Source organism: Rhinopithecus roxellana, chromosome 16, assembly GCF_007565055.1.
Source record: "Rhinopithecus roxellana isolate Shanxi Qingling chromosome 16, ASM756505v1, whole genome shotgun sequence".
NCBI classification, from domain to species: domain Eukaryota; kingdom Metazoa; phylum Chordata; class Mammalia; order Primates; family Cercopithecidae; genus Rhinopithecus; species Rhinopithecus roxellana.
This window is the reverse complement of record NC_044564.1, coordinates 115,929,225-115,950,405: the sequence shown is the minus strand read 5'-3', so window position 1 is coordinate 115,950,405 and position 21,181 is coordinate 115,929,225. Positions and strand designations below refer to the sequence as shown.

At 53.5% G+C, this 21,181-nt stretch overlaps 2 protein-coding genes across 6 annotated transcripts in view; both read left to right on the top strand.

The window, feature by feature from the left end:
• Positions 1–14,128, top strand: part of WHRN (whirlin) — a 103,723-nt gene extending 89,595 nt beyond the window's left edge. For 2 of the 3 annotated variants that reach the window (XM_030920260.1, XM_010370493.2), the window contains 5 exons: positions 7,753–7,824; positions 8,881–9,418; positions 11,816–11,997; positions 12,880–13,002; positions 13,272–14,128. In XM_030920260.1, coding sequence (XP_030776120.1) covers positions 7,753–7,824; positions 8,881–9,418; positions 11,816–11,997; positions 12,880–13,002; positions 13,272–13,454 — 1,098 coding nt within the window. In that variant the 3' untranslated portion in view covers positions 13,455–14,128. The remainder of the gene's footprint in view (positions 1–7,752; positions 7,825–8,880; positions 9,419–11,815; positions 11,998–12,879; positions 13,003–13,271) is intronic. The other variant, XM_010370494.2, reaches the window with a different exon arrangement.
• Positions 14,129–17,844: 3,716 nt separating this feature from the next.
• The window catches only part of AKNA (AT-hook transcription factor), a 70,612-nt gene continuing 67,275 nt past the window's right edge, over positions 17,845–21,181 (top strand). Inside the window, exons 1-2 of one of the 3 annotated variants that reach the window (XM_030920153.1) lie at positions 17,845–17,908; positions 19,493–19,600. The gene's annotated coding sequence lies outside the window, so the exon portion shown is untranslated. Of the gene's footprint in view, positions 17,909–18,392; positions 18,462–19,492; positions 19,601–21,181 lie in introns of those variants that run through there. The other 2 variants (XM_030920154.1, XM_030920152.1) reach the window with 2 other exon arrangements.

Here is a 21,181-nt window from a genome sequence, read left to right as displayed (position 1 = left end):
CCACTCCTTCATCTATGCAGCAGCCTTTGTGGAGCATCTCCTGCCTGCCAGGTGCTGAGCCTGCCCTCCTGAAGCTGAGCAGGTCCAGTGGAGGAGGCCGCCTCAACTCAAGTCATCTCCATGACTCACGCTCTGATAAAGTGGGCTGAAGGGTGGTGTGAGAACATACATGGGCCCCGACCAGTCTGGGGTACTGGGGGAGAGAGGTTGAAGCTAAGATCTGAAGTTGCTGGCTACAGCCAGGCAATAGATGAGATGAGACAGCTGAGGAGCTGGCCGGGCATGTCTGAGGGCCCTGAGCAGGCAGGCACGTGGCCACTCAGAAGAATGGTAGGAGACCAGTAGGGCTGGAGTGTCAGGAGTGAGGGGTAGAGGGGCAAGGGTCAGGAGCAGGAGGCGTTTGTGTTTAACCCTAAAACCATGGGACACTGTGGAGAATCTTTAGTAAGGATGTGATGTGATCCTGTTTGCTTTTTTGTTGTTGTTGTTTAAAGAGATAGGGTCTCTGTTGGGGTAGCTCACTACAGCCTTGAACTCCTGGGCTTAAGTGGTCCTCCCATCTCAACCTCCTGAGTAGCTGAGGCTCCAGGTGCACATGTTCCCATGCACAAGCTTATTTTTACATTTTTTTGTAGAGATGAGGGTTTCACTATGTTGCCCAAGCTGGTCTCGAACCTCTGACCTCAAGGGATCCTCCCGTCTTGGCCTCTCAAAGTGCTAGGATTACAGGCATGAGCCACCACACCCAGCCATCTGTTTGCATTTTTAAAGCTGCCTCCTCTGTGTGGAGAGAGCCCAGAGGTGCAGGGTGGATTCCGGTGACCAGGAGAAGCTGTTGCTCCTGTCCAGATGACCTCCTATCCCCCACCCCAGGAAGCTGCTGAGTGCCCAGAGAGGGCACAGCGAGGATAGTGGGTGTCTTCTCCTTGAGTAGAAGAGCCCACTCCATCCCAGGGAGGCCTCAGCATGTGCCCCCTGCACCTTCCAGAATCATCAGTTTGCCCAGAGGCGTTAAAGCCTCTGGGGCCAGCCACAGCTTTACCTGGATCCTGAATAGGACCATTCCTCCCAGCCAGTGCTTTGCTGTCTCTATAGCGGTTTATGGAACACTTGCCTTCCCCTGTGGCAACTTGGAGTTGCTGAAAGCTCTTTCCACTGAACAGAGCCAAGCCCGTGGAGGTCAGAGCCTGTTTGAACATGGGCTGGCCCCTGCTGTCCTCTGAGTGAGGACTTTCCAAGCTATCAAAGGGGGACTTGGACAAAACACTGACTTAGGACTGGGGTCTTCCTCATCTCTGTGCCATAGACCCCTCTGGCAGGCTGGTGAAGTCCTGGGATCCCTTCTTAGAATAAAGCTTTAAATGTTTAAAATAAAATACAGTACATAGGATGACAAATTATATGAGCAAATACCTGATATAATTTTCAGAATATGAAACACATCGTAAAACGTGCTAGTTTAGGACAGCAATAACAGGGTCAAGCAGTGGGTCAGTAACTGCTGTAACTATGAAGCCAAGAGGTGCGTAAATGGGAATTTGCGACATCTGCAGCAGCTGGAATGTGACGTGAAAGAACGGTGTTCTCTGTGGGTGACCATGACCAGTTCCTCTGAGGCTTTGCTTCCTCTGTTAGCAATGAAAGGAAATAGGGCTTTTCAGTTAGAGGTTAATGGAAATGAAGATGTAATGGTTCCCCAAGCCAAGTTCTCAGGTGCCTGCACTCCCTCCCGGGAGCCCTGGTTTCCAGCCTTATCCTGAGGGCTCTGCTTGCCTTAACCTTCTAGAGATTCTGGGTCACTTTCTCTTTCCACTGACGTCCTTTTCCTAAGACCACAGGGAAGGAGGTGTGGAGCAGGTTTCAGTTTAGCAGGAGGAAGCCTGGTCTGTTCAGCAGGGCACAGGCCTCGTTGCAAGGAGGCAGTGACTCCTGCCCCATCTCAGGAGGGCTTCATGCAGAAGCTTCCCAAAGAGCTTCCCACTGTTGTGATTCGGTGGTCAAATATGATAGCCAGAACAGACAGGCTGGTAGAAAAGCACAGGGCTGGCCCAGTGTTGAGGTTGTTCCCGTGATCTCAGCCACACCAGCCAGTGTGGGGCCCAGTTAGCTGCTTTCAGGATCATTTCTCTCCCATTCCGCACCTCTGACCTTTCCCTTCAGCCCCCAGACTTACACCCTTACCCTGTGCTTGGAGAGATTGCTGGTCCAATGATCCCCGTCACCACCTGCATAACTGACATTTCCAGGGTCTTGTCCCACAAATCTCTGACTCCCTGGCCCCTGCCCCTTCACTCTGGGGAGCCCCGCTGCCCCCCAGCAATGCCAGGACTTCCTGGCTCTCCCTGGCTTACATCCCCATCCCTCCATCTCCCTAACCCCGTAGGCTTTCCTGGGGTCACAAGCTCCTCTTCCCAGCTCAGCTCCAGCCGTGCCGCTGGCCTTGCCCTGCTCTTTTCTTTGCTTCCTCAGTTTCTCTCCATTGCTCTCCGCCTCTGCCTTTTCTGCTGAATCTTCTGTTTTCTCTCTTTTCTGTTATTATCCCTCTGAGCTCTTTCTCCCTCTGCCTTTATCTCCCTTCCTGTCAGCAGCCCCTTCAGGCAAAATCTAGGCCCCCACTGGCGACTATCCAGAGGTCTTTGTGACTCAGTGCCTCAGTTTCCCTACATACAGAATGAAGAAAGAACCACTCAGCCTCAGGTCTCTGGTGCATTTTGGGGTGGAGGTTGGGGGAGCCTGCTGGCTTGACATCAGAGTGCAGAGGCATGATGAATAACGAACTGGAAATAGCACCTTTATGTAAGAGCCCTCCCATCGTAATGAGGGGAAGGAGGCCTAGAAACCCGGAATTGGGCTGAGGGGAGGAGAAGGGCTGGGAGGGAGAAGCTGCATTTTGCTGAGGTGGCCCCGGGGTGCCCAGGCGGCCTCAGGCTTTGACGTCATGCAGGGGAGCCTTACCGGCCCCTGAGTCCACCCTGCAAAGGTTGCCTCTCTTCATTTCATCCCCTTACAGTTCCCCTAGACCGCACTTCTGTGATATCTGGGCCCTGATTGGGCCAGCTCAGGAAATAAGGGGTTCTTTTCTCTGAAAAAAAGGGAATTTCCTGAACTGCCACAGGTTTGAGGAAGGAGGTGGAAGAACAACGGCAGCAGGTCATCTTGGCTCTTATGGGAAGCAGGTTTTTGTCGGGGATATGGAGTCAGGCCTTTAATAGAGTTCAGCTTTCTGCCCCGTCCTTACTGTGTGACCTTGCACAGGTGACCTTCCCTCTCTGATCTTCAGTCACCTCAGCTGTAGACTGGGTGAAGGGTCGCATCTGGCAGGATTAATGGAGCCACCAGGTCTAGGCCCTCATTGAGGCTCTGGCCTCAGTGGATGCGGGGGGAGGGGGCCCAGGTGGCTGTGATTGTGTGTGGGTGGTGGCAAAAGCAAACAGGCCCAGCTCCTGCATGAGCTCTGACCTTGAGCCTCCTCTGGAAGCCCGTTCTGCAGGCGTTTCTGCTGACGCATCCCCCGGGTTCTTAGCCGGCTGTCTGCAGCTATTTCAGATGCATAAGGAACATGGCTCGGGGACTCGGGACTCCTGAGCGTCTGGATTCAGCAGATGGAGTCTGGCAGGGCTGGGCTCCGAGGGCTGGGCTCTGACCCGTCTGCCATTTGCTCCACTTCAGGCCTCCCCAACAGGGCTGGATATTCATCCCTCATCTACCCCTCACCCTCCCAACCCTCCATCTCCACCTGCCATGCCCCCAGGATGCAGTTAGTAGCAGGGAATGAGGCTGAGGCCAGGGCCAGCTATGGCTGCCTTCTCTCTCATTTCCAAGAGGGTTGCTCATGGGGGCCTCAGGTTCCTATGACATCAGGGTCCTGTCCATTTCTGGGGCTGGGATAGTGCAGCATGGGCTTTGGGGTGACCCAGACCCAGGTTAGAAACCTGACTTTCTGTAGAATGGTCAGATGACCTTGGACAAATCACTTCCCTCTCTGAACTTTAGGAGTAATTGATGTGACAAGGGACAATCCTAGTACCTGCCTCACAGGGTCGTTGGGAGGATCAAACGAGATAATACAAGTAAAACACCCAGCACAGGGCCTAGCACACAGCAGGTCCTTTGTAGTTCTCTAATACCCTTTCCAGGAAAAAGTCATACCCTCCCTGAGCTTCCCTGGAAAGTCATGGCTGCCTGATAAGAGCTTCCTGTGCAGCTGAATGTGCAAAGTCCCTGATGCGCCAGAGCAGGGCAGAATCCGACAGCATTGGTCCCACCACGTACTGTCATCTGAGCCCAACCCTGGCTTCCCCCAGGATCAGCTGCAGGTCGAATTCCTGGGGCAGGCGGCAGTGGCTCCACCTGAGTGTGGCAGAGGCTCCCCTTGTCTTTGCTGTAGATACCTCTGAGGCTCTGACCCCTCTCTGTGCCTCCTGCTGATACCAGGGCCATGAATGTTGAGCCTGAGGAAGTGATTGCATGGCAATCACTGCCTCACTGTTCACCTTAACGCGCCTGGCTGGACTACTTCCAGGGAGCATTAGACTCATTATGGTCTTGGAGGAGGGAGGTGGTGTGAGACGGCTGCCATTCCTTTCCATCCTAGTTGTCATATGGGCCAGGACACGTCTCGCAATTCATTCTCTTGCTGGGGCAGATTGCAAGGCCTCCCAATCTCCCAATGCATGTAACAGTCACCTCCCTCGTACACTGTGCCAGGCCCTATTCTGAGTGCTTTGTAAGTGTTAACATATTTGCTGCATAAGGCAGGTATTGCTGTTAACCTGTTTTACAGAGGAAGGATTTACCCGCCATCACTCAGCTGCAAGCAGCAGAACTGGGTGTGAGCTCAAAGAAGCCTCAGAGGTGGCAGAGCCAGAACCAGTGTCACTAATTAGTGAGTGAGAGAGCAGCCTAATCACCCTCCCCCTTTTGAAAGAATCCCCCCAACCACCACGCACTGTGCTTGCATCACAGGGACTGTCAGCAGCAGCTTGCTGTGGGGCAGTCTGCAGTTAACAGGTCAGGACCAAGATTTGCATGTAAGCCTCAACTTTGTGGGGAGATGGGGCCAGTTGCCCCTGCCTGACTCTGCCCCTGAGGCATCATGAGACCAGATGAGGAGCTCTGAGTTTGCAGGGCACTGAACCGGAAGGCCCAAGCGAGCATCCCATGGGTTGAGATGGGGATCTGTGTGGCATGACTGGCTTCTCTCTGTCTTAGGGGTGTGGCATCAGGAGTGCCTTCTGTCCCCACCTGCTGCCTTCACACTCACTCAAACATTCATTACTGCTCACCGCAGTGATCTGCACCACCCCCCTCAATTCCCTGCCTGCTCTGGCCTCCTCCAATGATGGCTAGAGTGATTGATTGATTCATTCATCCTGCCATTCATTCATGGATTCATCCGTTTGCTTAGTAAATATTTATCCAGCAGCCACTATTCTGAACACTGAGGAGAGAGTGAGGACCAAGTAGTTGCACATCCTGCCTTCTCAGAGTTTATATCCTATTGGGAGAGACAGACAGTATGCAAAGAGTGTAAAGTCAGGTGATGATAGGCGTTACACAGAAAACCAAAGCAGGAGCAGGGGATAGACAGGGATGGCGGTGGGGCAGTGCTGTTTTAGACAGGGCTCCTCTGGGAGGCCCTCTGGGAGGGCCTTGCCGAGGAATTAAACAAAGTGAGGGAATGAACCACAGTGTGGTGCAGAGAGAGAGCAGCAGGTGCAAAGGCCCTGGGGCAGGATTGAGCCCTCGATGTTGAAGGAGTAGCAGGAAAGGGCCCAGTCGTGTAGGCACAGTGAGTATGGGGTTTGGAACTTTCTTCAACTGAGATGAGGCCTTAGAGATCCTGAGCTGCAGAGACCTGACATATGTTTCCGGGATGACTCCCTGGCTGCTGGGTGGAGATGGTGCTCAATGAGAAGGAGAAAAATAAAGAAAGGTGGGGTGGGCTGAGGGGAAGATTATGATTTTAGTCGGGGTGGTAAGGATACACCTCATCGAGGAGGTGACAAGTGCGTTAGGTCTTGAAGGAGGTGAGCAACAGCATGGCTTGTGGATGGATAGCCAAGCAGAAGAGTTGTAGGCAGAGACAACAGCCAGTGTGAAGGCTGACATGTCCGTGGTGTTCCAGCCTGGCTGGAGAGCAAAGGGGATCTTTGTAGAAGGCAAACTTGACCACATCTCCATGGCAACCCACTGCCTTCAGGCTTAAGTCCAAGAGCTCCATGCTTGACTTCTGTGGAGCTGCTCGGGGATTCTCAAACCTCCTGTCTCCATTCCTGCTTTACACCCTTTCCTCTGCCTGAAACACCTATCATTCCCTTCTTTGCTCTGCTTACTCGTAAGACCTAGCTTTGAGTTGTGCCCCATCCTCCAAGAAGCCTTCCTTGATAACCCCTCCCCTGATTGCATTATATTCCTGTGTTTGCCCATTGAATGCTCTCTCTGCATTCTGCCTGTTGTTTGTTTGCTTGTCGACTTACCTCCATTGTCTCTGAGCTACCAATGGCAGGGGTGGTGTCTCACCTCCTCTGTGTCCCCAGCCCCTTATCAGCCTGGAGCTTCAGAGACTGCTCAGTACTGATGAACACTGCAGTTGAGACCTCAGCCAAGTGTTGATGTAGCCATCAGCGTTCGCCAGAGAAAGAGAGGCAATCAGATATACTCTATTGTGTGGGATTGGCCCACACAGTGATGGAGGTTGAGAAGTCCCAGGATCTGCCATCTGCAAGTTGGAGGCCCGGGAAAGCTGGTGGTTTTGTTTTAATCCAAGTCCAAACACCCAGTAACCGTGAGCTCCGGTGTCTGAGGGAGGAGGAGATGGATGTCTCAGCTCTAGAAGAGCGTGCAAATTTGCCCTTCCTCTGCCTTTCTGTTCTGTTCAGGCCCTTGGTGGATTGGATGAGGCCCACCCACATTGGGGAGGGTGAGTTTTGCCCAGTCCACCCATTCAGATGCTGATCTCTCCTGGAAACACCTTCACAGACACACCCAGAAATAATGTTTTACCAGCTATCTCGGCATCCCCTAGCCCAGTCAAGTTGACATGCAAAGCTAATCATCACAGTGGCGGAAGCTCTTCTCCATTCTGGGCTCTGGGACAGAGAGAACTGGCTCCCTTAGCCCTCACGAGAGCCCAGCTCAGAGAGGAGCTCCGACGGGCCCCCCATAGATGGCCCACAGATGGCCTTTTGGCAGCCCAGTGTCACTTAAGGGGCCATTGGGTTTCTTCTTGTGAATTGGGAAGGGAAGAAAGAAAAAGATGTTTTTTGCAAAATAAGGTCCGTTTAAACCTTAAACCACCACCTTGGGATTAAAAGCATTAGAATTTAGAAAAGGGAGAGACTCTCCCCACCCACTTCTCTCTTGCCATTTTCACACCTTCCTGGGATTCATCAGCAAGTGGTGGAGAGAGGCCTTGGGTTTTGGAGGCATGACTGTGTGGAGCACAGCACTCATGGCCAAATCCAGGAATTCCCAGCCCAGGCTGGAGACACCCCAGCATCTCCGGCAGTTCAGGGATGCCTGAAAGTGATCAGAAAGTCCCAAAGAAAACTTAATTTCAAAGTGACCAGCAGGCAAATTGACCTTCATTTTAATGGGTAAAGTGAATTTCAATGAAGTGAGGTATGTCAGGGCTCACATGAACCACATGGAGGTGTCCTAAGACTTCCTCGATTTTGGTGTGCTGGAGAACAAACCAGTTTTCCCTTCTCAGCTTCTGTTTGCTCACTTTGCTTTCTTGTCCATTTCTAGAACACTCTGGACCTGGAGGAAACCGGCGAGGCTGTCCAGGGCAGTGTCAATGCCCTCCCAGATGTGTCCGTGGTAAGGCCCTGGCTGGCCCTTTGGTTCTGCCTTCCCTGGTGTGCTCAGGCCCTGGAGGCTCTCTCCTCTCCATGACAGCCACAGAGAAAGGACACAGGGTGGCAAAGGAGACAGAGGCCTCTGCCATGAGCTCTCACACCCAGCTACAGGTCTATGCACGAGCGCACCGTTCTAGCATCTCTAGCAGGCACCAGGATTGCTTGCCTCTGATGACTTCAGGCGGGGCCGTCAGGCTGACTGGCCACAGTATGACTTTGACCAAGTTTGTTAGCCTCTCTGTGCCTCAGTTTCCCAATCGGTAAAGTGTGGATGATGATCATAGCATACCTACCCCATAAGTATGTGGCATGAAGTAAATTAATTAAAGCCTTTAGGACGGTGCCTGGAAGGCTGTTGGAGCTGTGCAGGTGTCTGGTGTTGACCTAGGCAGAGGGGAACGGTAGTCACAGTGTCCGTAGCTGCCCCTCACTGTGCACTTGCTGTGGCACAGGCCCTGTGCTGACAGTATCCACATGGCTTTTGACATCACCACACCACCTCTTCTGGGTAGGTGTGCTTTTCCCCATTTCTCAGAGGTGCACTCAGAGAGGTGTTGTGTCTTGCCCGAGGCCACACAGCACCCCAGCCCATGTATCCATCTCCTCCTGTCCATTCTCTCCCCAGTCTTTTCACACCTCTTGCCTCTGGTACTCAAGATCACCCCCTAAAAAGAAAAGCCAAATAAATGCATTTTTTGTATTTCCATCCTCTTCATACTGTCTCTAATAAAGTCTTGTTCCCTGTGAGAAGCTCTGGCTGATGCCAAGAACTTCAGTTCCCAAAGGTAATGCTGCCGTCCCCAGAGACACCCGCCAGGATCCCAACGCTCATCAGCTGCCGAGATGCAGGGGAGAAGTTTTCCACTCAGGTGTTGCATTATTCAGAGCAGCGTGGCCAAGAGCAGTTAGAGTGGGGACAGAATTCCAGTCGGACCTGGCACCACTCAGCTGCTCGGCCTCCCCTCTTCCAGGCGTGATGGGTTCTGACTCCTTCTCCACCTGTTGGGTCTTTTGGCAGGACGATGTCAGATCCACCTCCGAGGGGCTGTCAAGCTTCAAGCCACTGCCTCCCCCACCACCTCTGGCCCAAGGCAACGACCGCCCACTAGGCCAGCCAGGGAAGCTGGGGAGAGAGGACCTCCAGCTGCCTTCCTCCACGCCTTCCTGCTCTGGCACTGTCTTCTCGGCTCCACAGAACCGTAGCCCGCCGGCGGGCACCGCACTCACCCCAGGGACCTCCTCTGCCCAGGACTCGCCCTCCTCCCCCGTCTATGCCTCCGTTTCCCCTGCCAACCCCAGCTCCAAGAGGCTGCTGGATGCCCATCTGGCCCTGGTTAACCAACACCCCATCGGCCCCTTCCCGCGGGTCCAGTCACCCCCGCACCTGAAAAGCCCCTCTGCAGAGGCCACAGTGGCTGGGGACTGCCTTCCACCACCATTGCCCTCTGGCCACCGGGACCAGACAGGCACAAACCAGCACTTTGTCATGGTGGAGGTCCATCGCCCCGACAGCGAGCCAGACGTCAATGAAGTGAGGGCACTGCCGCAGACGCGCAGTGAGTACAGCAAGGCCAAGCTCTGTGGTCCTTGGGGGTCCGTGTCCTCTCCAGGTCAGTCTACCTGATGACACAGTGAAGGGTGGGACCAGCTACTTGTTGAGGGGGCTCAGGGCCGGAGTGGTGAAGGGAGTTGGAGACCCCAGTTTGAATCCCAGCTCTGCCACTGACTAGCTGTGTGACTGTGGACAAGCTGCCGTCTACACCTTGCGCCGTCTACACCTTGCTTTCCCCATCATAAAATGGAGACAACAGTGAATCCTGCCAGGTTGCTGCGAGGGTTGAGGCGCCTTCTCTAGCTCCCCCTACCCTGGCCACCCTGCGTTCACCAGAAAGACTGAACTCGTGGAGGGCAGAGGTGGCTTCTCTTCCTGTCCCTCACGGCCTGGCCGGGAGTAGATGCTGGGGTGAAAGGTGGAAACTGAAGTGGCAGTCTCTGGATCCCTGACAGGTCTAGGGTCAGGGTGCAGGAAGAATCTTGGGGAGACCAGATGATGCTGTGCCCCGGTTTGCTAGAGGACATGGGCTGGCGGCTAGAGGGAAGGGCAGAGCCTTCTTCCCCACCCTGAAAGCTGTGGCGCGCTCTCCTGTGAGTTTGGAGCATTTTGTTGGATTTTGCTGCCATCTTGTGGCTACAAGCTTCAAGCCACTGCCTCCCCCACCACCTCTGGCCCAAGGCAACGACCGCCCACTAGGCCAGCCAGGGAAGCTGGGGAGAGAGGACCTCCAGCTGCCTTGGATCCCATGGATACATGGGATCCATAGGACGTTCCCTGAGTGCCTGCACAGACCAAGATGCAAAATGCAGGGCCCTGGCGCTCACAGCTTAGTGAGGGCAGGCAGCTGAGGGAGAGCAGGCAGAGGTGAGAAGACCCAGGGCTGTCACCGATGGATCACTGCTGCCTCTAGAGCTGGCTCTGAGCTGGACACACAGGGATAAGAAGAGCTGACAGCCGCACTAACAATAAGCACTTTGTATGTGCCAGTGTTCAAAGGGCCTTGCCTATAGTATTAACTCATTGAACCCTCCCGGTAGCCCTATGAGGTTGGTACTATTATTATCCCCATTTTACGAATGAACAAACTGAGACATAGAAATTAGTAATTTCTGGCTGGGTGCAGTGGCTCATGCCTGTAATCCCAGCACTTTGGGAGGCCGAGACGGGCAGGTCATTTGAGGTCAGGAGTTTGACCTCAGGAGCCTGGGCAACTTGGTGAAAGCCCCATTTCTACTAAAGATACAATAATTAGCCAGTTGTGGTGGTGGGCACCTATAGTCCCAGCTACTCAGAAGACTGAGGTGGGGAGGATCGCTTGAACCTGGGAGGCGGAGGTTGCAGTAAGCCAAGATTGCACCACTGGACTCCAGCCTGGGCGACAGAGTGAGAAGCTGTCTCAACAACAAAAAAAAAAAAAAAAAAAAAGGAGAGAGAGAGAAAGTAGTAATTTCTAGCTTACCAAGAAAAAAAGAGAAATTCCGCCACACCTGGCCTGAACCCCTGCACGGCCCCTGCCTGAGCTGAGTGGTGGGCAGTCGACGCATGCTGCTTCACTATGTGTATAACAGCCGAGCCCCTGAGTTTGAAACCCTAGATCAAGAACCCACACCCTGGAGCCAGGCAGTCTAGCACAAGTCTATTCCCTTGACTGCTCCATTCTATACATCAGATCTATGAGTATTTACAGTCACCCCAGTGGTTAGGCACCATCATTTCTGTATTAGAAGGAGAACTTAGGAGGCTTAGAGAGGCTCTGTTACTTGCCCAGGCTTGCACAGCTGGTCAGTGGGAATTCAAAGCTGACCTGCCAGACTCCAGAGTGTGTGTTCTTAACTTAGGGTCTCACACTCAGGGGCCAGGCTGTTACACACATAGTGAAGCTGACTGGTGGCTGGAAGGCATGTGCCCACCCCTCGGCTCAGGCAGGGGTCGTGCAGGGGTACGGGCCAGGTGGGGCAGAATTTCTCTTTTATTCTTGGGAAGCTAGAAATTACTTACATGAAATCTTCTAATTTGAATGTGTTGGTTCATCATTAAAAATTGATAGCATTATGTGAGTTTTAAAACAAAGATAACGCCCACATCCGTGTGCTGGGTTTGCCTCCTGACCTCTGTTTTAATCATTACGCCAGCGGCTGAGAACTGGGAGATCCAGGCAGATGTCCTGGAAGTCACAGCCTTCAGGCCAGGTCTGGTTGAAAGGACAGGTCCTGAGTAGACAGAAAGGGTGGCAGGGAGTGGACCTGCCCTCCAGCACCACGATCTCTTCATTCCTTCCCCCATCTTTACCTGGGGAATTCCCAAAGCCTTCCAGCCTCCATCTCCATCACTGCCTCCAGGCAGCCCTCCCTGACCCCAGCTGTATAAGTTGCTTCTCTCTTCCTTTTCCCCTCTCCAGCAGCCTCTACGCTCTCCCAGCTTTCAGACAGCGGGCAGACTCTAAGCGAGGACAGTGGTGTGGATGCTGGCGAGGCAGAGGCCAGTGCCCCAGGCCGAGGCAGGCAGTCGGCGTCCACCAAGAGCAGGAGTAGCAGGGAGCTGCCTCGGAACGAGAGGCCCACGGATGGGGCCAACAAACCGGTGAGCCAGGAGGAGGAGGAGGATGCAGAGGGCGGAGAGGAACACGGGCCCCAGGTACAGAACGGGAGGTCCCGGGACCTGGCCTCAGCTTGGCAAGTGACCACAAGGGGAGGTAGTGAGCTCCCCATCACTGAAGGGATTTGGACGTCCTGGTGGAGCACTGGATTAGGAATCTGGAGGCCCAGTTTCAGCTCTGTCTTTGCACTGACACTAGGGACTGAGGCTGAGGTTGGTCTTGGGAATCTTTTTTTTCTTTTTTCTTTTGAGATGGAGTCTCACTCTGTCACCCAGGCTGGAGTACAATGGCGCCATCTCAGCTCACTGCAAGCTCTGCCTCCCGGGTTCACGCCATTCTCCTGCCTCAGCCTCCCGAGTAGCTGGGACTACAGGCGCCCGCCACCACGCCTGGCTAATTTTTTGTATTTTTAGTAGAGACGGGGTTTCACCGTGTTAGCCAGGATGGTCTCGATTTCCTGACCTCATGATCCGCCCGCCTCAGCCTCCCAAAGTGCTGGGATTACAGGCGTGAACCACCGTGCCCGGCTGGTCTTGGGAATCTTTAATCTCCCCTCAGTTTTGACATGGCCAGGTGGCTGAGACAGTCTTCGGAGTCAGGCCGGATTAAAGTCCTGATGCCACCACCAGGCAGCCTTAGGCAAGCTCCTTAACCTCCCGAGCCTCAGGGATTTTGGTGAAGATTAAAGAGCCGAGAACACAAGTGCTTGGCTTGGCGTGTGGCACGCCTGAGGCTCCCGACACAGGGCTGGAACCTGAGCTCTGCTGACCCAGGGAGGTGTCACGGCCCGGCCCAGCCCAGCCCAGCCCCCTGGCCAGGCCTGCCAGCTGCGAAGGCCTCAGTGGTGTCTTTCCTTGCACCCACAGCCTGGACTCCTGGAGCCCACGTCCGCTCTGGTCCGTGTGAAGAAAAGTGCGGCCACCCTGGGCATTGCCATCGAGGGTGGCGCCAACACCCGCCAGCCCCTGCCTCGGATTGTCACTATTCAGGTATGTCCCCGGGGCCCCACTTGCCATCTCTACCTACCCACGAAAGGCCCTTTTTTAGCATCTCCAGGGTTTTGCGACTCCCATGGGTAACACAGCACTCCTAGGCTTATGTCACCTTTGATCTTCTGGGCTTCAATTTTCCTAATCTGAGCAGTGGCCACCCAGATTGTAGCTGCCTGCTTGAGAGTGTTGGGACTGACCCAGTGGGTGGTCAAAGCCAGGCCTGTCTAACCCTCGGGAACCCCATGCCCTGTGTCTCTTCCCTGCAGAGAGGCGGCTCAGCTCACAACTGTGGGCAGCTCAAGGTGGGCCACGTGATCCTGGAAGTGAATGGGCTGACGCTTCGGGGCAAGGAGCACCGGGAGGCCGCCCGCATTATCGCCGAGGCCTTCAAGACCAAGGACCGTGACTACATCGACTTTCTGGTCACTGAGTTCAATGTGATGCTCTAGAAGCCAAGGCCTGAGGGCCTCCCACCACTACCCAGCCCCTGGTTCCAGTCCCTTCCCACCGTTGGCTTCATCAAGCTCCTTGCGGGGTTGGGGCTGCATGGCCAGGGTAGCAGGAAGACATCCCCCCTCCATCCCAGCCCACTGGACCAGAACTGGGAGAAGAAGAGAGCAGGGCAAGGCAAATAGAAGGTCAGGTCAGGAACTGGTGCTGTGCTGGGTACACAGTAGGCGCCCAAGACAAGTGGGTTGCAAGACAGGAAGAAAGGAAAAGGAAGGGCAGAGCGCTGGTTTCTCCAGGTTGGGTTGGGGGCACTACTGTCCCCCCTCCAGTTGGGACCCACCCCATCCCCAGATGCCTGAGCCTTTGTCCAAAGTGAGGTCACTTGAGAATTCGTGGACACGGCCCCCAACCAGGGGGAATCTTGCAGGACCTTTAGTGCCACAAATAAGCATCGAGCACCTCCCCATTCACACCCCCATTCCTCCTGGCTCCTTATCCCCCACGGTATTTATTATTTATTTCCCTCCCCATGCCCCTGGGGACCCCAAGGCCCCAGCTTCCCTCTGTACCCCCAGCCTGTCCCAGAGGCCTTGCAGGTGACCAGCAGTGTCATTGTATTTATATACAGAGCTTATGACTTTAATTTTTCAATAAAGAAATCTGAACAAGGTTAGAGGCCAGCGTGCTGTGTGGTCTACCTGTGTGGCTGGGGTTTCCATGTGGGGAGAGGAGTGGACAGGACAGGTGGGGTCAGTCAGAGCACCACAGACCACCACCCTGCCTGCCCCCATGGCTCCATTTGGGATACATGGTGGGGTGTGCAGGGGTGCTTGAGCCACACTCACATCTTGGAGCCTCTTACTTGAAGGCTTGAGGGCAAAACTTGAGTATTTACAGATAATATTTTTAGATTAAAACCCACAAGTATATTATGAGGCAGAATGCACAATGTGCATGAATGTTTTAAATCCCAGATGCTGCCCCTTCATTTCCAGAAGCTGCCTTAGAGATAAGGATTTGTACGCAAGCAATCATCAAGAAGTGCCCTCAGGGGAGACCAGCAAGGACGTCGGGAAGCAGGTCAGGGAAGGGGAGGAAACCAAGGGACGGTGAGATTTCAAGCAAAGTCTGCAGAGGGCAGCTTCAGCCTGATCCCAGGAGGATCCCAGGGTATACACTAGGCCTAGAGTTGAATCCACTCAAGGCCAGAGGGCCAGACTTTCATGCCTGTCAGACTTTGGACAAAGCCTACAGGGAGAGGCCATAAATTCCCAATCACTTCCTGCTCTCTACCTATGTGCGCCAAGCTGTTCCAGTAGCCCAGGGCAGCGGATGTCAGAGCAAAACATATGGGATGGGCTCGGAGGAAAACGTAGCAGACACGGTCTACTGTACGGCCTCAGTCCCGGCCCCAGTGCTCATTCCTTCTGTCCTCAATATTTGTCTGGAAGATGGAAGAGTTTGAGAAATCTTGCTTTGTCCAGGCCTATGTCCAGAGTTCTGTCAGAGGTGGGTTAGGGACAGTTGGTTCCATGCTCTTGTCCCAGATCCTGTTCTTAGCTGTCCTTGTTCTCTTTCCAGTCTGGGCAGATGACCTGAGACCTGAGCCATGGATTCCCTGAGGCAGCTGGTTTTTCAGAAGGCACCCCTGCCATCCCCCCACAGGGTGCTGTGGACCCTCTGCAGAGAATGAACCCCCACCTAGCAGCAGGAGGGCTTTGTTAGGCCTCAGATCTCCTGGCATTCAGCTCCAAAGCTTGTGTGGTCATGGGCAAGTAATTTTACCTCTCTGAGCCTCAAGTTCCTCATCTGTAAAATGGGTTTGGTAGGCAAAATAATGGCCCCCAAAGATACCCAGATTCACATCCCTGGAACTTTGGAATGTCACTTTATATGGCAAAAGGGACTTTGCAGACATGATTAAGTTAACATCTTGACATGGGGTGGGCCCAGTGTAATCAGCGGACTCTTATAAATGGGAAACAGAGAAAGATGTAACAGAAGAGGACAAGGTGTGATGATGGAAACAGAGGTTGTTGCAGTGAGATGTACTTTGACGATGAAGGAAGGGACTATGACCTGAGGAATATAGGCAGCCACTAGAAGCAGAGAAAGGCAAGGCAGTGGATTCTCCCCTCAAAGCCTCCAGAAGGAAGCCTCCAGAAGGACCTGAGTCCAGAGAGACTCATTTCAGACTTCTGCCCTCTGTAAGAGAAGGAATTTGTGCCGTTTTAATTTGTTACAGTAACCATAGGAAACTAACACAATGGGACTGCCACCGCCAGCAGCTGCTACTCACAGCCCCATGTCTGTACTTGGAAGGAGTAGGACAAGAATGAGGTTTCTGGACTTGTTGCTTCTGGAATTCCTGGGCCTGACTCTGAGGCTGCAGCCCATTGGGTGTGTGGGTTTCCCTCCCAGTAGAACTTTTAACCTAAAAACTTTCCTTTGCAAGTGGTTAGTTGTCCAAAGTCACACAGCTAAGAAGGACAAGTTTGGACCTACAGCTGCCTGAAGCCTGGGTCTGCTCTTTCCTGCACCTGTCCTGGTGTCTTTTGAAGGGCCCAGTGTCATGGGCTAAGGCAGCTTCAAGTACTGGAAGAGTGGGGAGAGGGTTGTCAGAGGTCCACCCTGGCCTCAGCCTCCCGAGTAGCTGGGACTACAGGCGCCCGCCACCTCGCCCAGCTAGCTTTTTGTATTTTTTAGTAGAGACGGGGTTTCACCGTGTTAGCCAGGATGGTCTCGAACTCCTGACCTCGTGATCCACCCATCTCGGCCTCCCAAAGTGCTGGGATTACAGGCTTGAGCCACCGCGCCCGGCCAGACCCTGACATCTTTACTCATGATGCCAAAGTAGGGGGTGGAGGGAACGACTGGAGTCTCAGGGTCTGCTTCTCCCTTGCTGGAGAATGCTGGGCAGGTTACACAATGCACCAAGCCTCAGTTTCCTCTTCTGTTCAAGAGTCAGGACCGCCATGCTGCTCAAACCCAGGAACACACTTCACTTCCATGACCTGTGTGGAGAAACACCTTGGGCCCTTGCAACACTGACATTCCAGGGCCAGAGCCCAGAAGGATTAGCTAAAATGTTTGCGCCTGGCACAGAGCAGGCCCTTAGTGAGTAGAAGCTGCTGCTAAACTTGCTACCAAATACGTGTCTAGGGAGTAGCAGGCAACCTGGGGAACTGGCAAGTGCTTTCTACTAGGAGGAAAAACTCCAAAGCATTCAACTTTGGATGCAGCTGGAGGAGGGACCTTGGACAAGTCTCTTCTTGCATCAGGACTTATTAAGTCTCTTGTGTTAATAAGGTCAGTCAAGGTGTTATTTAAATTAGTACCACTGATTTATTTCTTACGGGCCTGCCATTATTATTTATTTACTCTCAACAACCGCATAAGGTGTGGGTATGAATCCCATTTGCCTGAGGCTCACTGGCAGCAGGTGGCAGAGCTGGGGTAATGAGCCCAGGTGAGTTGGACACCGTGCATCCTTCAAGGTGTGTGTGTGGTGTACAAGAGATGATGTCTGTGCTGCACTCACAGCGGGACCTTGGAAAACTTCTTGTCCGTCTTCGGGCTGGGTTTGCATGCTTGTCTGATGGGAGGTTGGAAGAGAATATACCCGGGGGGTGATAATACCTGCGTACCTCATAGGAGACAACTGAACAGCAGAAGAGTTTCCAACAGGTCTGGCCCATAATTAGTGATCGAGAAAAGTTTATTATTACCGTTACTAAACAGTCCACTTCAGCCATGGAAGTTTGTGATTTCCTCCTCACTGTGGCTCTGTGAGATCTGTTTTTTCTTTTTTCTTTCTTTTTTTTTTTTTGATGGAGTCTCGCTCTGTCGCCCAGGCTGGAGTGCAGTGACGCAATCTTGGCTTACTGCAACCTCCGCCTCCCAAGTTCAAGCGATTCTCCTGCCTCAGCCTACCAAATAGCTGGGATTACAGATGTGCGCCACCACGCCCGGCTAATTTTTGTATTTTTAGTAGAGACTGGGGGTGGGGAGGCGCTCACCATGTTGGCCAGGCTGGTCTCTAACTCCTCACCTCAGGTGATCTGCCAGGCCTCCCAAAGTGCTGGGGATTACCGGTGTGAGCCACTCTGCGATCTTGCATAAATGCCTTACCCTCCGCAGACCGGGCCTCGATCTCCTGATCTGCGGTGGGGCTGATTGCAGCAGGGACACGCAGTCTCCCACGTCTGAGATTTTCATCCTGCAGCAGGGTTTGCGCTCCCCGTGCCCGAGTCTCTGGGGGCGGGTCGCGGCGGCCTCCTTTCGGTGATTGGTGCATTCCCCAAGGCCCCGCCCTCCGGGGCCGCCCCCCGCCGTCGCGGGCGGGCCTCCGGAATTATGCAAAGGAGCCGCCGCCCCGCCCCGCGCCCGGATTGGAGGCCTTTGTTTGCCGCTCAACTCCAGGAAACCACCCGCGCGCGGCGGCCGCCAGCAGGTGAGACGAGGGGAGGGGCTCGCGGGGCGTCCGGGGTGGTCCCTGCCCCTCGCTGGGACTCAGTTTCTCCGTCAGGAGAATGGGGAGAGAGAGTGGACAGCGCCGGTGGGCTCCGTTCCACTGGAACGGTGCTGCGTTCGGTCTTTTCCACGTGGAAACCCCACGCGCATGGGGAAGGAGACGCATCACCGCTCTGGCAATGGGAGGTAGCCCTAGACGGGCGATGTGGGCCCCAGTCCAAACCCTGCAGGTCGCGGCGTTCCGCAGCCTCCACCCTCCGGCCTCAGTCTCCACCTCCGCACAATGGGGGCGTTGGCTTTTTCTCTTTACAGCTGGGGCTGGTGGCAGGGAGGGGAGGGGTCCCGGGGGAGCTTGGGGCTGGGCCTTGGCGGGGCCTCGGGCTGTGTTCGGGCTGGAGGCGTGGCCCGGGTTGCTGTGGTTACTGGGGAGGTGAGGCTTTTCTGTCTGGGATTTGTGTGAGATTCGTTCACCCAGCAACAATCGCCGCAGCCTGGCGGCCCTCGGAGCCGCACGCCCTTCCCGGACGCCTAACGCAAGTTTCTTTTCCTCTTTTTGTCAGTGGGGGAAGGTAGAGCAAGGGCCAGGGTCGGGTAGGCAGCCTTGACAATGGTAGGAACTGAACGGGCTGCAAAAATAAGTACAGTTCCCTCTTGGTACGCCTGCGGAGGAGAATGAGGTCCAGAGAGGGGGCGCGACTGGCCCAAGGGTGCACAGCAGGGAGTCGCAGAGCTGGGCTCTCCCCAGTGTGATGGGGCTGGCACAGGCAGAGTCAGAGTCTGCTTGCTGCGTGACCTTAGACGACACTTCCAAAGCTCCTTTCCCGGGCTTTTGTTGAAAGAAATGACGGATTGGAGTCCATCATTACCTATGTTTAAAAACCTGCTTCTGAGATAGTCGGAAGGGATAACAAACCTGGGCTATGTTGGAGCAGAGAGAAGCTGAGACAGGCTGCAGTGAAAAGTGACATTGTTCCTGTCCTCTAGAACAGAAGAAGAAATGGGCTGGAACTGAAGCATGAAAGACTAAAGTTAGATAGATACAGGGACTTCCCAAAAGACTTCCAGGTGCCTCCTTGGAATTGGTGGGTTTTATTTGGGGGCTGTTTTGTTAGTAAAACAATGACTGCCCATCTGTTAGAGGCGGCCTAAGTCTGGTTTACTTACTAACGGGAGTGGAACCTATGGTGTTTTGGTACTCTGGGTTTATTCCTTGGGGCAGTCGTCTCACAGTTCTTCTGCAGGAGGGAGACGATGCCCATGTGGGGCGTTTGCCTCCTAAGGTCCAGCCGGTTTGCATTTAAAACATGTGATTGGGGCTGCTTCTTGCAAGGGGATTTCATCAGCTCCCACCGTCCTGCAGACTCTGCCAGAGGCGCTGGGATCGGGGTTTCCAGAGAGACCGGGAATGGCCCCAGCTGCAGGGCGTCAGGCTGAGAGGGTGTTTGGAAACTGGTGCACAACATGGACACTTCAGTTTCCCCCCGTGGAGGCGTGGAGAAGGAAGAGTATTTTTAAAGCATTCACATCCCCAGTCGAATGCCTGATCCTTTTTATGTTTCCTCAGTCCTGGAAGGTGGGAATGATCTGGAGACCAGGAGTAAGAAGATCTGGGTTTAGATCCCCAGCCTGGCTTCAGTTCTGAGTGCCTCAGTTTTCCCTTCCATAAAATGAGGTTAGTAATGCCCACTTTACCACCATTTTTTTTTTTTTTTTTTTTTTAGACGGAGTCTAGCTCTGTCTCCAAGCTGGAGTGCAGTGGCGCGATCTCCGCTCACGGGAACCTCTGCCTCCCGGGTTCAAGCGATTCTCCTGCGTCAGCCTCCCGAGTAGCTGGGATTACGGGCATGTGCCACTACACCTGGCTAATTTTTGTATTTTTAGTAGAGACGGGGTTTCACCATGTTGGCCAAGATGGTCTGGATCTCCTGACCTCCTGATCTGCCCACCTCAGCCTCCCAAAGTGCTGGGATTACAGCCATGAGCCACCGCGCCCGGCTACTTTACCACCATTTTAAGGCTCGAGTGAGGTGGCATCATAGAAAGCTTTTGCTCAGTCCACATTCTAAGTAAATGAGGAAACTGAGGCTCAAAGAAAGGAAGGAATAATGATAACAATAATACCATTGGTATTATTAGCTAATATTATAGCTAATATTTATTGAGTGCTACATTCTAGCCACTGTGCCAGGGGTTTTACTGCAACAAGTGAGGTTTGGGAGGGCAGGAGCTCCTATCTGTTTTGTCACCATTGTTATTCCCTAATGCCTACCTAGTACAGAGTGCTACATAGAGTAGATGCTCAAAACATTGTTGTTGGTCATCTAGATTATATCAGTTACATGATGTTGTTGAAGTGGGTGTTATTGTTGTCCCTCTTGTACAGATAGAAAGCCTGAGGTTCAGAGAGGTTAAGCCACTTGACAAGAGTCACACAGCTTCTCACTGGTGTTAGCGCATCCTTACTTTGGGGTGTGCAGGGTGTGCTGGTGTCAGCTCGGGAGAGCGGATTGTGTCCATCTCTTCCCAGTGCTTCATTCAGTGATATCAACAGCTTGAAATTGGCATGGCCAGTTTCAGTAAGGGAATTTAACACCATCAAAATTAGTAACCACCACAAATCAGGGCTTTTTCTTACTGTTTTTTTTTTTTTAAGAGAGCTGCAGGTGAAGGATGTTGGGGTATGGAAGGCCAGCCTTGCTTCTGCTTGGCAGCCTGGATTTGGGGGCTTTTTGGCAGAGCCCAGTGGAGCCAGGCCAGAAGGCCTGCCCCCGACTGCAGCTTTCCTGAAGTATGGGATTTGGGAAGAAAACCTTTATGGGATGGCTTTTGTAGTATACGGTGTGAGTTATGCAGTGCAGCAGCCCTTGACTTGCAAACAGGTGGGTTTGAGCCTGAATTCCAGGCCAAAATGTCTGGCCTTTAACCTGAAAGTGACAGGAGCCATGGATGGTCATTAAGCAGGGGAAAAACCTGACAGGATGGTGCCCTAAGAAGACGTATCGTTGTGCCAAAGGATTAGGGGGTAAGTCAGGGTGGGTGTAGGGAAGAGGCGCTGCAGTTGGCCAGGGGAACCAGGAGGAGGCTAACAGAAGCCCCTCATTTTCTGAGCATGTCCTGTGCACAAACATGTTATTTTGTGACTTTACACATGCATGCCTGAGGGAAGGAGAAGCCTCTTGTCTGTAGCTGAGGATATTAGAGAAGTTCTGAAATAAAAGAGCAAAGGCTCATCTACCAGAGTTGACCCAGGCTT